This window comes from Ascaphus truei, chromosome 4, assembly GCF_040206685.1.
Source record: "Ascaphus truei isolate aAscTru1 chromosome 4, aAscTru1.hap1, whole genome shotgun sequence".
Classification (NCBI taxonomy): Eukaryota; Metazoa; Chordata; class Amphibia; order Anura; family Ascaphidae; genus Ascaphus; species Ascaphus truei.
Window position 1 is genome coordinate 17,490,519 of NC_134486.1, and position 15,471 is coordinate 17,505,989.

The 15,471-nt window shown below is 41.5% G+C and overlaps 1 protein-coding gene across 6 annotated transcripts in view; it reads right to left on the reverse strand.

The window, feature by feature from the left end:
- Positions 1-15,471, reverse strand: part of KIF6 (kinesin family member 6) — a 300,109-nt gene that overhangs the window by 167,898 nt on the left and 116,740 nt on the right. For 4 of the 6 annotated variants that reach the window (XM_075595373.1, XM_075595372.1, XM_075595375.1 and 1 more), the window contains exons 11-13: positions 6,941-7,046; positions 4,696-4,840; positions 907-1,128 (exon numbers count right to left, since the gene is read on the reverse strand). In XM_075595373.1, coding sequence (XP_075451488.1) covers positions 907-1,128; positions 4,696-4,840; positions 6,941-7,046 — 473 coding nt within the window. The remainder of the gene's footprint in view (positions 1-906; positions 1,129-4,695; positions 4,841-6,940; positions 7,047-15,471) is intronic. The other 2 variants (XM_075595374.1, XM_075595370.1) reach the window with 1 other exon arrangement.

Consider the following 15,471-nt stretch of genomic DNA (forward strand, 5'->3'; position numbering starts at 1 on the left):
TTCCATCTGGCAAACGTGCCAAATTCTATTCCGAATTCTGGGGATAATTGGTATTTCATCTTGTTTCCATACTGCCGCATTAATACATTTTTAACTAATAAATTGCTTTTTTGTATCGAGACCACTGGAGTGCCTTCATCTCTGTGTGATACATGCTCCTTATTGACCTGCAATGTTTTTAACACCACTTTGACAATGAAGGACTTGCTTGTACCACACAACAATTCCTTCTCAGTTCAGTGTCTAAAATATGGCGCGGTCTGAAAATGTTTTGATATGTTAAAATACAGAAATTAATGTTTGGTGATAACACAAGGCCTGTGATAAGAGTTATCAGCCAGGTACAGTATTGATGGTGCTCCCTAAGATGTTCTACTTCCTGTTATAACACAGTATTGCAATAAGTATTCAACAATGCAACCCTAGTAAGTGATACCAACCTCCCACACAGTACATTCATTTGGATAACGAAAACAAGTGTTCCTCAATGCCCAAGCTGCCACACAAGAAGCATTAAGAACCCACTATGTTATTGATATATTCTGCGTTATGTTATACGTGGCTGGTCTCATATTTGAGGTGAACTTCAAAGAAATAGGTTGCTGTCCAAGTTCCTCTCAAGGTATTCCATTCTGCAGATCCTTACTCGATAATACTAGCTTTCATTCTGCATACATCTGGATAGAAACTCAAATATAGCACTATATACAGTAAGTATTTGGCTGTAGCTTTAACTCCATTTCCATGGTATTAATCAGTTTTTTGGACAGAAATGTCATTTTGAAAGAATTTGATATCATGTTTTTGACGCACTTTTTGTTTTATGGCTCTTTTGAGACTTTTGAAGGGGACTATTTGTATATTCATGTCAGTTTTAATTCCTATACGAGAATGTATTTTACGCACCTGTTTTCTTGCGAAGGGAGTTGAGTCTTTGTTCAAATGTGCCGCTGTCATTCACATCTTGGACACCAACAGATACATTCGACTTCTGACCTCCTCCTACATTTCTGGCCAGATTTGAAATCTCTGATGCTCCTCCACGAGGCTGGATGCCAGAAGAATTCAGTTCAACAATGGCATCTTGAGCCCTCTTCTTTTCCTTCTTTAACATGCTTACCAGTATATCTGTGGGTGTGGCATCGGAAATTGGAAACACAAAATAATGTTAGCAAAAAGAAAAATGTTAGCTAATACTAGGGGTCCATCCATCAGTTAAGCAGAAAGTCCCTGCAGCCTAAAACGGTTGGGTCACACAATCTCTTCCATATAGGTTTCCATTACTGAATTACAAACATTGGTGGCAGAATACCACCCTCAACAAATGACACTGAACTTGGGGCACTCAGAGGATTTCCATTAAAATGACTCTTCTATGAATTACCAGACAAGTCATCCGATAATTTCCCTGACAGCACTTTTGAAATAAAGAAAAGTACATCTTGGGAGTCCATACCTCCGCCCCCCCTCTCCCAACCACCCCCCACCTACCACCCAACCACCCCCCATATACCCTCCCCCCACACCCGGCTTAACTAACTATTTCTGTTTGGACTGAATCTACCAACCCTGCACAGGGAATCAAAGAAAAGTTTTCCAGACATCGAATCAATTTAGATTATTGTTAAATGTTGTTGTTTGTTTATAAGGGTCTAGGTTTGTTTGCTTAGTTAACCCTCGTTAGTGATTTTGGTTCTTCTTCAAGTTTTTCCAATCAGAAAGTTATTGCCCCTTTCTCTGTCATCCTTTGTATTTTAAAGTATTAGCCCCCCCCCCAAAAAAAGGGTCAAATACAAAGCCAGTATATTACAACCTACAGTATGTCTACCATAAGCGGGGACAGTTTAAACAAATGAGGAGCGGGAACAATGCCAACCTCCCATTAGGAAGAGAAGTCAAATGAATCAATATTTGTATGTCTCAGACTTTTGACTTTGTGCTGTATTGGACTCCTGGCTCGGTAGGGAAAGTTTTAACCATTTCCAATGTGTGGATATGTACTGTAATCTTTCTATACTGTAGGTAATCAGTGTTTACAGGTATAGTAGATGATGATCATCACAGTCAATTAACACTTATAATCGTAATCACGATGAATTGGACATTGACCAATACTAAACATTTCCATAAACTCATTGTTGAGGGCATATATGTCTTTATGTTACAATATGTTGATGAAAAGGGTGCACTTCCTTGTCTCTCGCACATGAATTGCCTCGGGTTCACACCCTACGCCAAAGGCTTTGTTAATATACAATGCGAATCTCCTTCAATTGAAGGAAAAGAGCGTCACTGCAGGGGACTGGAACAAACATGGGAACGTATTTATTAGACGGGGCTGGTCCCGTTTGGGAAGGTTGCGATGATTCAGTGATTATGCTCATGAGAAGAGCAGGATCCCTGGAAATACGGCATGTTATTTGGGGATGTTTGCATCCTGTATCCCACTCAAACATGATGCAGCAAAATGAAACATGGAATCAGTTATCAGCCATATACCGTATATATTTTTAATAGGGGCTTGATAGTGCGTGACATTGCCTGAATAATCACATTTTGATTGCTTTGCACAGGAAACTCAGAAGTAGTAACCTCTGATGGGTAATTACTGTAGCATGGACATTAGAGGGAATGGAAATTGAAAGTGATGTTTGTGTTATACATAGAACTATTAAGGGGGTTAAGTGTAAAAACTCTATATCATCTTGAATTACATGTTGCACTTTACTTCTCTTGTGCATTGTTTATTGTGTTGTTGTTTTGCAATATTGAGTTGGAATTTTTATAAGATAAAATATGACTTTATCAGTAATGAAGAGCTGAATAGGTGTGGCTTGTTGTCTATTTAGCATCAAAGATCAGCAATCCGAACTTGTGCTGGTCAGAGAAGCAGAAACCCAAAGGATTAGCAATGAATTGCAATGCATGTCAGCCTCTCCCATATTCACAGTGTATAAGTGAGGCTGAAAATCAAAGATAGCCGACGCCTATACAATATAGGATAGATTTCATTTTGTTTACCTTCTATATAAATTCTTTACAACTTGATGCCACGTTCTAAAAAGAGTGCAGCCTACATTTAAAGATCAACAATGTTAGCAATTAGAAATTGGTAATCATAAGGGAACCTGGTTGCTGACAACTATTAACATCCTTCAAAGCCGGAGAGGGACCTTTGTTTCATCCAATTGCCCCCCGCTAGAATTAAGGGGGACTCTTGACAATAAATAGTTGGAAAACAGCACATAGCTCTCAGTTTCTCCTACACTGAAAGAGCTGATACTGTAAGTTTGAATATAACACATTTTGAAACAAGAGCTTCACTTTCTGGCATTGTTGCTCTGACCATAAATTCAGGGACATGGCGACACTGTGCTTTCAATCAGCTAAAAATAGGGATCCCTTGTACTAGGTTCCAGTAAGTGTCCTGCCCTCCTGCTGGCTGAGAAATCAAAGCAGCATGTAACATGTAGGTAAGAGAAAGCCTTTCTACAACAGTATGCGAGCACAATGCAAAAGTCAGAGTCTCCACTTGAAAATAATTTAACTCCTTGCAATAGATGATACAACTTGCCCTGAATGTGGTTAAGGCCCAACGTCAACTCAATATGCCCATACACACTGGGCTCCCATACACACTGGGCTCCCATACACACTGGGCTCCCATACACACTGGGCTCCCATACACACTGGGCTCCCATACACACTGGGCTCCCATGGAATTTCTGTGGCATAACTGTACAAGTATCAAGTTAGAAGAAGGTTTTAAACACTTTAAGTGCTGAACTCACGTTTGAAAATCCGATTGCTTGGTATGTTTATGTTCAAGTTCGATGTAACTTCTTACAGTAATTATGTATGAATTTGCATGCTCTATACAGGCTGCAAGAAGCTTGGGAGTGGGAGACAACCTTATGCTTAAGGCCCCTAGGCAGGGACAGTCATACAAAGGGTTATGTGAAGTTATCCACACTATATTTTGTACTGTGCACAGTTTTTGAAGTAATATATGCTGAAGCAGATTTGGATAGTGTGTTCAATGGGCAGCTACAGATGTAGCAAGCCTTAGTGTCTTCAGTGCTGTGGCCACTGGCGTTAGGGGTGCCAGGTGTCCAGTATTGAACCAGACTGGCCTGTATTTTGACACACTGTCCAATAAAAAATTGGAGGTAATACTGGACATGTATGTGTCCGGAATTACCTCTCTGGACATAGTAACTTCACTGGCTTGAGGGGTCATGGGATTTCCCCAAGCAGGGAGAGCGTAGGGCTGTTGCTAGGCGGCTGGGGAGCTTCCTCCATCCCGATAGGCTGCTGCTGGGTAAAGCAGCCAATCAGGAGGTGTCATGAGCCTGGGGGTGGGACCAAGGAGAGGAGGAAACAGCATGGAGCGGAGAGACGTGAAGGTGTGTGTGTCTCGATCCTCGAGAATGTCGCACCTTTCCCTATTGTGTCCAGTATTTTCGGAGAAGCCTCTTGTCAACCATACTAGCGGTCCCACAGACCTTTGTTTTTTTTTGTCCGCCGTGCTGTGGATAAGAAGTCTTACTACATCTGAATGGGTGGTCTGGACCTCACTATGAAACTAAAATGAGGAATGTGCAGGACGTTAGAGTGGTGTTACTGTACTTTTTTCCCCATTCAAAACTGTCACTGTTGTAGTACAAAATAATATCTATACAATGTAAAGGATACTGATTTCATTATCTCTCTGCTGCAGAAGGTCTCTGAGCTTCTTTATCTCCTCTGGTTTTATAGCAGAACTGCCAGGTCTCTCTGCACTCATTTCCAGAGAAGACACTCCGCTTTCTTCAATCTTTACGTCATTCAAAAGCCTCTGCTTAAAAGAAAATCACACAGGGCACTTGTAAAGATTTTGGGGGATGATGTGTCAAGGCAAATCTGAATCAAAATGTGTGCAAATTGTGTAATTGTAATCTTGTGTTAACGTATCAAGGTCTTTGCTCCAAGTTTTGCTCCATGTGCATCTGCTTGTAATTTGGGGAGTGTCAATAAGGAAGTTGGGGAAAGTAGCAGGACGCACAGATTATAATGAGATGCTTCCATGCGTCACAATTTTATCTTGTATTATTAAAACAATCTCTCCGGTCCGAGGTGGCGTAAACATTTCTGACCAACATTTGCGCCAAATGTAGTAAACACTTTGTGGACATTGCGTCAAAACAAACTTCTCTTCGCAATTTACATGCGTAAATATCCCCCTTTGTAGAGAACTGAAACTATTTGTTCCTACTAATGCCCCGTGCCAAGAGCAATCCCTGATGACCGGTAATAATTGATCAATGCTGCAAGACTGTTCCCTAATTTATGATTTCCCATCACCGTGCCACATATTTACTTCTTATTTATTCCATCGACATTATTATCCCAGGTCTCGGGTGATTTTATGGAACACTGTGTGTTCCAACAAAAGTTGACCTATTCACAGAAAAAGGATATGGGAAACTTTAGCTGTTACAACACTACTCCATTTGATAACCCAGCCATGATAAACAACTTCTTATAGTTATTAGAACGATTCTCCGCTAACTCCCAGTATAAACAACTTCTTGTAGTCATTAGAAGCATGCTCTATTAGATCCCATTTGGGGATGAATCATGTTGCATGCTCCAGTCTGGTGCCAAGCTGAAGTTTACTTTCCGTCATAAATTGCTCAAATTAAATATCACAGCGCTGGCAAAGGCTTAAGTTATCAGTTCACTTTTCCCCTATATGCCTTGTGTTTGTTTTGAGCACTCAGCCCTGTATCACCTTCGTTGTAGTGTAGTTTACTTGGGTGAACACTAATCAAATTTGGTGCTTCAAAAACCATTTTAGATAAATCAGCCTTTAATGAAAATCAGCTGCAGTAGCTAGTATGTAAGATAACATATGCGTAGGATTAATATGAGGAGGGCTTGAAAAAAATAAATAAAAAAAAAACTTGTACACTCATCTGTGACACTAAGAAAATTAGAGGTGACGAGTTGAGAAGACAGCAAGTGCATAAGAACTGCGCTGGTGGTGGAGTGAGCGACACTTCTGCACCCGTAGTCTTTCCATCTTTGTACTCTATTGCAAGAGTGGCCACTGATTGAGCCATCTGTGCTGAAGCAGGGATAGCCTTAAAACCTGACCAGTTTGGTGACTCTTGAGGACTGGAGTTGGCCGACGGTTATTCCAACACAAACCAGGTACATGCTGGGTACATGCTGGGTCGTGTTTAAGGCAAGTTTAAGGCATTTCTGCATTGAATAATGGCTCATCAGATTAACAGCTGTGGTCCCTGGCAGTCCCATTCAGTTTGAATGGGACTGTCAGGGACCCCTGCTGTGTTAATCCGATGGGTCATTGGTCAATGCAGAAATGCCTTAAACTAGCCAGGTTACACCCAGCATGTACCCAGCATGTAACCAGGCTAGTTTAAGGCAAGCCTTAGAATACTCGTCTCGTCTGTAGTAGTTGAGTTACTTTTTTGGCTGGTGAAAAGTATTTTCAAGTTCTGTGAATAGCACAACTTGGCCTACAGTAGTCCCAGTTCTTTAACTGTTAACATATTAAAAGAAATGCAGAACTTATGAAACCAAAATGCACTAGATTTAGATCTTCTGATGACATGGAGTATAACTGGTAATTTGTAATAATTCATGATAGCTGTCAAGTTCAGTTAATTCAGCCATCATTGCGGCACATGTACACATGCATTAATTAGGGTGGTCAAATAGGAATGATGATATGAGCCCCGTATAATAAAGAGCAACCACTCTGATTCATGTGGCTTGAAATACATTCCTTTTGCACATTACAATGAAATCAGAAAGTATTAGTAATGGAGATACAGTATATTCATCTAAAATGCAATGTCCAACCAAAACAAATTACACGTTCAATTGTTCTTAGCTCACTACAAATTTACAAGAGCCTATTATACACAAGTACCTTGAAGAAACTGAAGCAGTGCTTTATTTTGCGCATATCGGCTCCTATATCCAAAGTACTTTCGGGATCCCGGTCTTCCAAAAAGTTTTGTATCTGCTCTTCAAGTCTGTGGATATACGGGACATGTGCATCATTAAAACTGAAGCTTAGGGTTGCCAGACGTCTGCGGGACAAGGGTTAATACAGAGCTCTCTAGCTGGCCCACTTTTCACCTTCGCAAAGGCACGTGACTTAGATATGCAACCAGTGTTAACACACATGGCTACTCTAGCCAACTCGCCCTTCTCCCCTCACAAGATACTTTCAATGAGTTGATCTATTAACCCATTACTCGATTGCAAACATTTCTACACTGCCACCTCCGAAGAAATATGCAAAAATATGAAATTATATATCTGCCAGGGTCTCAGGTCCCTATTTATTATAGAAAAAAAACTATGTACTTAACACACGATAAATAATAATAATAGCATGTTCTTGAATAGCGCTGCTAGTTTTACTTAGCACTTTACAGATATTTTGCAGACACAGTCCCTGCCCTGTAGAGGCATCTATGTTTTTGGTGCCTGAGGCACAGGGAGATAAAGAGACTTGCCCAAGGTCACAAGGAGCCAACACCAGGAATTGAACCAGGATCCCCTGCTTTAAACTCAGTGCCAGAGTCAGTGTCTTTACTCACTGAGCCGCTCCTTCAGCTATTAATATTATTAACGTCACATTGTTCATTCTTGGTTTTAGGATAAGTAGTAAAATTGGTGGTCACTGCTCGCCGAGCTCCAGAATCAACCAAGCGCAGTATAAGTAAAAATGTATTCATCCAAAAAACGGAAAGGCATACAGAGAGTGTAAAACTCTAACGCGTTTCGTCTCAAAGGAGACTTTATCAATAAAGTTGGTTGATTCCGGAGCTCAGCGAGCAGTGACCATCACTTTTACTACTTTTCCTGCATTATCTACTGGCTGTAGTACGCATTGTGAGCGATTTGTGTGGGGGTCATTTCTCATTTTTCAGCAAGAACAGGCGGACAAGGACAGCTTATCGTACCAGCCAGCTGACGCATGGTGTGGGACACAGGGTGCGGCAAGGGAAGCTATTGAGGACTCCGTGAGTATCTTGCAGACATACTGCAGCGATACCTCTATTGTTACTTGGACTGTTACAAGCTTATTAACCCCCCACCCTGGCTGAGTCCATTACTAACACACCAAAGACATTTAACTCATTCAACAAACTCCCCCCACACGCTGACATAACCAAGGGAATCAGAGACATTTGATGCATGATATCTTTATTGCATCATTGCCATTGATAGAGCACCGGTTTTTTGGGGGTTTATTCCTCATTTTTTCACATTCTTGGTTTTAGTTTGGCAAGAAAAAAGTTGTTTTGTTGGCCCACATTTGAACCATTGCATCAGATAATACAAACATGCAGAATGTTTAAGGTCATTACAAAAGTGGTGATAATTCATCTTCAATGATCATTGATGAAAATGGTCTAACATCACTGTGAATAACCTTCATGATTTCTTGCTCTAGAGGAGCCTGTTTAAACAGGCTGTGAAGAGCTACGCAGGAACTTAACACTGTATTGAAAAAATGGTGTGTGTGCCAAGCACGTGCATTTTAAATAAAACCTCTTTGTCTTTTGTCACTGTTTTGTCACAGAAATTGTATTTGTGACGGTGAAGTTTAATTAAAAATCAAAACACAATTTCAGTGCCAAAACACAAAGAAGTTTCACTTAGAATGCGTGTTTTAGCTATTTGCATTTCTATATTTATAATAACTGTGAATTCCTTGTGTGTGTGTGTGTATGTGTGTGTGTGGGTGGTCTCTGTGTCGTGTTGCTGGTGCGTCGGTGACCAAGCGCAGGAGGCCTCTGCGAATGCGCGCCATGTGCACCGAAGGCCGAGACCAGACATAGTGTCTTTGTGCGGGTGCACAAGCACGACGGCAACACGTGCGCCTATTACTACCGTGACGTCACTCGGTTTTTCGTTACAACGCAATGATTTTTTTCCCCATGAAAACCCTGTAGGCACCAGCAAAGAAGTTTCACTTCAAAAATCTGTTGTAGCCTAATGTGTCCGAAAATGTAAGTTACTCTCTACAAAGCATGCAACAGTTCATTCAGAACCCAAAGCATTACTTATTAAAGATTGTTGTATATATATAGGCAAACAAACAATTGCCAGGCCAATGATTTCTTATATTTAATAAAGCTCTCCAACTAAATAATGACCTGTTTGTCACCTCTCTCTGTGTGATACACAAGTGATAAATCAAGAGTGTTACAGTTTTCTTTGAGGCTGACAGCCCAGACCTGGCTATCGTCTCCAGCCTTCTAAACTGCACACGTCACTGTTAGTGGGCCCCGAATTAAGCCCACTTAGTAGATCAGCACAGACACATGAAGGGTCTTGACATGTCAAACATAATCTCTAGTATTCTTAAGACTAACTAACCACATTAAACCATGAAGCACCAGATTGATTAAAATACGTAATATTCCCTGCCATTTTTATTAAAACGGGATTGTCCATGTTGTCAATGTATTGTCCGGTTGTCCCTGAAAGGTCTGTTGAGCTGCATAATTGCCCCGTATTTCAGAGAGAATGGGGTGGGTGAGAAACAGTGTATGTTTTTCATCACTAGAACATATAGGAAATGCATGGCTTTCATTTTAATTTTGCTACTGGATTTCGCCATCCCATAGCATAAAAACTTAAAGCAGCATTCCCAGCATTGTGACAATGTATAATTCCACATTCTTACCCAAACTGGCAATCGCTTGGTGTTCCTATCATAAATCTGTAAATCCTGGTTGTGTGAATAACGAAATGGCAATCTTTTAACTTTATCCTGCAGTCTGTGTATGCAGCAGCTGATATGCAACATTATATCACTAAGTGTAACACATTATTGTTACAGCTTTCAGAGCAATAACCAGCAATAATCTGCTGTTTCAGAAACAGATCTGTTTGTGATACCTTTTTGCAAAAGGATATGACTTTCTAAATGGTTGCAGTACATTGGAAAAAAAAAGGCATAGCAGTATTAATAAAAATGCAGTAGAAAATAAAAATGTCGACAGTATTATCGAATACTACACAACTGATTTATTTAAAAAACATATAGGTTGTTTCACGTTTTGCTGCTTTAAATCTGGAAACCCTATTCAAACTAACTAACTAACTATTCTCCTGGTAAGAGCAAAAGCATTAAGTGGTAAATTCTACCACTGGGCTGCTAAGAATATCTAAAAGCTTTCCTCTTGCATCCTAATTCAGGATACTGCCCAACAGTGAGATCCACAAATCCTGGGCCAAGTAAGCATAGGAAAAAAACAGATGCAGACTATCTGAATGTAATGCATCAATGAGAATAATATTGAGGGTTTCATTTGTCCAATGCTTGACATGTTGCAGAGACCCAGAATAGGAGGTAAAAAGGATGTGGACAATAGTTCATAAAAATGGAACGATATACATTTTGCAAAGGTCATTGTTACATTACAAAGAGTATACAGTACATTCAAACTGGTGGATTTATGAAGCATGTTCCAAAATACTCTTTATTTTACATATATCCCCCTCCGTAATTATATGATCCCATTTAAGTCGCTTGCATTATAACAGGAGTTTTCATTTTCAGGCAGCTGAAGGCTGTGATCCATTTTTATAGAGCAACATTTTTTCGGCTCCAATAGGCTATCAATGTATGTTCTCAAGATGGTATCGATTAAAAAGACCGCGTACAAGAGCAGCATTGCAAAACCTGTCTGCTGATGGTAGTAGTAGTATAGAAGTATATATTTCAGGTCTGTTCTGAGGCTGGCCTGGCTGTGTAAGCTCTTTAGGAAAAGAAAACAATTCTGCCTATGTAATTTCACATTTTGCCTTTTTCAGCGTTTCTCTCTGGCGTGCAGGCCCAGAACATCATATTTTGGAAGAAAATGGCCGTCCCCACGTTGCATTTTTTTTTTTTAAATACGTTACAGAAGCCCAAACAAACCAGAACGCCATGCTGAAAAGGACTTTCAGGGCCAAAGTCAGCAACAAAAGTAACTGTAAATCAGTTCCATTGGGAACTGGACACTTTTTTGGATGAAAAGCTTAAAGGGGTACAGCTGTTAACTATATTCTGAACGCTGAGGTGATGAGATGTCTATTGATGGATTACTTGAAAATGGCAGCCCTCAGAAGACCATGTGGTGCTTTGGCCCAATGTTGCTCTTTGTAAATGTCAAGCTTAAAAAAAGGACTCTAGGAAAAATATACGCATCTTTAAACAAACTTTCAAGAGGACGAAAACACATTCTTGCTTTGTAGATAACAAGTAGAAACAGTTTCAGTTAAAAAAAAAGCAGGTTTTAGTAGCCCAGGGGGTGAGTAATAGTACTTATGAGGACCTATCTCTGTTATGTTTCTTTATGGCAGTCGTAGAAGTCTTACAAATTGAATTCAGTCATTATAGTAGATCAGTTTAGATTAATTTGGGGTAAACAGAAAACAGAGTGTTATGTGGTTAAATTAATCCTTCTCCATCATCTGTTTAGCTTCATAATGTATCCAAGGAAATTGATAGGGCTACTTTAATTGCATTAAATGTATCCCTAAAGAAACCATATTTATATTTTACAGTGTTTTCAACTCCTATTATGTAACTGGTCCAGAATCGCAAACAGCTGCCCCGTCTTTTTTCCCTACTAAAGTTAAAAGTTAAATATTAGCCAGGTCTGTTATTCTTCCCCACTTCCAGCCAGACTGTGGTCAGTCGCAAACTAATTGGTTTCACGAGGCGTCTAAAAGGCATTTGACAAACAATACAAAGTGTATATAGCAGCACAACTCCAGGAGAACAAAGTCCTTATATCCAACACCAATAATACCATCATTCTTCCAGGACACAGGCAAGAACACAGGCAAGAATCACTAGTTAAAAGTGACTAGGAAATCATTTGACTAACTGGATTAGGTTAGGGGATACACGTTATACACTTGCCAACAATCTGCAACACAGGAAGTGGGCCATTGTAATGAGTAAGCGCGGAAACACATTCTCCTTTGTAACAAACAATTATTGCGCAATCCATAAGGCTAAACCCCACATTCGTCCATTATCCTAAGAAAGCAAACATGCTGTAAAAATAGGAAGAGCACACTAAAGGTGGGATTTAAAGGGCCGGCATACACGGCGGTGGGGGCCCTCCTCCTGCAGCGTTATGACGCAATATTGCGTTGGCTTGACCATGTGTCAGGTTGCCACGACAATGCATTGCTGCAGTAGGCTTCATCTACAAAAGGGGGTAGACAGAAGACATCCTTTAGCGGAACGCAAGAATCAGAATGGTGCATAGGGAGAAATTAGGGCGGGGATGTAAGGAGGGGCAGAAGAGAGTAAAGCTTTAAATGAGAGAATGATCATTTTGAAACTAATACAGGATTTATTCAAATTGAATGTGTGCAGAGAAACGCAAAGACACCTATTTATAAAGGTGCACTCAAGTGGGTTATTAATAATGTAAAGTTGATGCGCAAAGGTGAAATGTATGTGTTAAAACCTAACTTTTATTACACAACTTAAAATATAGTGACTAAAAACACATTGTTGAACTTGTACTCCAATAAGTTGGTAGAATTGGTGCAGGGAGAAGGGGGAGGGGGACGGAGGAGTGTATGGTAGTGAATACTATTGTATATATTTTCTTACACCTGTTAAGGTGCAACTCCCCCACTGTATTTCAGTGTAACGTTGCTGACTGCAAAACAGGATACGAACCCGCAGGGCAGAGGTAGGGAATAGTACACCGACCTTGGCCTGGGATCTGAGGCCTGAGAGGCAGGGGTAGTCAAGTCCAATTTTGGGGTCGAGGCAGGAATAGTTAAGTCAAATTCCGGGTTCGAGGCAGGCAGCAGTGGTCAGGTCCAGGCTGAGATCAAGCACAATCAGGTAAAAAGAGCGGCAAAGACGGGGCTCAAGCAGAACAAGTACTTTGCACGAGCACTGACAGGGAGCAGCTGCCTGCTATTTAAAGGACAGAAGCAGCTGCTGGCAATGAGGGCTAGACAGAGGCTGACTTCCTGTCAGGAAGCGAGGAACAGGAATTGCTAGAAAGCAAGATGGCCAAAGTAGCTTCAGTGAGGGCAAGAGGTCATTTCCTGTCAGTAACCATCTTAGGTATCCGGACATATCCCTTAAATTCATTAGGTGTTATCCCGAGTGGACTATTTCCACAGTGTTGTGTTGCTAATACAGTATTGAAATGGAACTGGAGAGGAATTTTCGCAGGAAATGAGACAGATTGAGACGACAGTAAAGTAATTCTAGTAGCAGCGTTTAGGATAGACTGTAAGGGAGACAGGTGAGAGGCAGGAAGGCCGGACAGCAGACGGTTACAATAGTCGAGATGGGAGAGAATGAGGCTCTGCGTTAGAGTTTTAGCAGTAGAGCGACAGAGGAAAAGGTGTATCTTTGCGATGTTATGGAGGAAAAATCGACAGGTTTTAGCTACATTGTGAATGCGAGAGGAGAATGTAAGGGAGGAGTCAAATGTGACCCCAAGGCCGCGTGCTTTTGATACAGAGAGTATGATAGTTCTTCCAACAGTAATGTAGGAGGCGGTATTAGGGCCAGGGTTGGGAGGAAGTGTGAGGAGCTGCATCTGTGACATGTTAAGTCTGAATCGGCGATATAGCGGAGAGACATTCAGAGACTTTGGTCTATTCAGCAGGTGTAAGGTGAGTGGTTGAAAGGTAAATTTGTGTGTGGTATTTGAACCCAGCAGATGTTACATAGTAGATGAGGTTGAAAAAAGATATACATCCATCAAATTCAACCTATGCCAAATTTCGACCTAGAGAGACTGTGTAAAGAGAAAAGAGGAGACTCCAGGACAGACCCCTGGGGTACGTCCAGAGAGAGATCGATAGACAAGGAGATGTTAGCAAATGAGACAATGAAAGTACGATGGGAGAGGTAAAAGGAAATCTAGGATAAAGCTATTTTAAGAATACCCAGAGTATGGAGAATATGAAGAAGAGGACGGTCCAAAGTATCAAAGACTGCAGAGAGTTCAAGCAATATAAGCAGGGTGCAATGACCTTGATCTTTGGCAGCATGGAGGTCATTGGTTATTTTGGTGAGGTCTGTTTCGGTGGAGTGAGAAGTGCAGAAGCCAGAATGAACATGATTTAGGAGAGAATAGATGGTAGGAAAATGGAGCAAGCAAGAGAATACAAGGCGTTCAGAGTTTAGAGGCAAAAGACAAGGAGACAGGGCGTTAGTTAGAGAGACGGGTAGGGTCAAGCTCGCTGCTTTTGAGTAAAGGTATAACTGCTGAATGCATTAAGGAGGAACAGTAGGAAAACTACCAGAGCTCAGGGAGAAGTTGAAAATGTCAGTGTTGGAAAGCAAGAGGTTTGAGGAGATGAGGTCAAGAGGTAGAGGGAGAAGAGGAGATCAGCAGCAACACGTCCTTCTCTGTGATAGAGGAAAAAGAGTCAATAAAAGCAGGAGGAAAGTCAGTAAGACTGAGTCCCCAGTCTTCACTGTGGCACGCGCGCCCGGCGGGGGGGGCGGCGCGTGGACAGCGCTACACCGCTATCTGCGGTCTGGGGGAGAGGGAAGGTTTGCGATGGGACGGGGCGTGGCTGTGGGTTTGCAGGGGCGTGGCCATGATGTCCCGCGGCTGGTTCGCCCTTATTGGCTGAACCGCCGGCGGGGGCGTGGCCAAATTCTCCTGCCTCCCTAAAAACCTGTCGCGCACCGCTGGGGAAAGGTGCGCGACAAGGTAGGGAATGGGACCGGCTGGACTGGGGGGGGCGGGGCTTGATAGCACAGCGCACGCCGAGCCGTGCGCTGTGGCGGTGACTGGGACCGCAGCCTAAGAGGTGTAGAATATGAGGAGGATATCGAGGGAATGACTTGGCAACTGGAATCCATCTTTGTTTTGAAGTCCTGAGGTGAAATGGAGAAAAAAAAACAGGTAACAGACAGTGGTCTGAGTAGAGAGTCAAAGACAGGGTTGCTGACCCCACCAGGGGAGTTCCTTTAAGTATTGTTTGTTAGCAGTGTTCGGAACTATATCCTCTCCCCCATTATAGGATCCTCGTGTATCCGCCTCTGAGGCTCACTCACCTGGGTTTCATATTAATCACGGCACAGCAGCTCATGTTCAGCTACTACTGTTTACAGCTGATTGCTGCAATTAGCCGGATCCTGGCAATTTTTCACCATCAGGGGGATTCAACGGACAGTACACTAGATACTAGGCTGGAAAGTGTATTACCTAGTTCATTGAATATATTTTTATAATTTATGTTTATTTGTGTCCCATATATTTTAGTTTTAGTCTATGGACTTATTAAAATTGGATTTTAACGTTATAATTAGCACTCCACTCATGTCAGGGACGGTCTCTATTCAATTTGGTCACTATATGGGTATTTAACCCTCTAGTTACATACACGTGTATTTGTGCTGGTAGTGAGTGCATGCAATAGTGGGCTTTCATTCATTGCCCACTT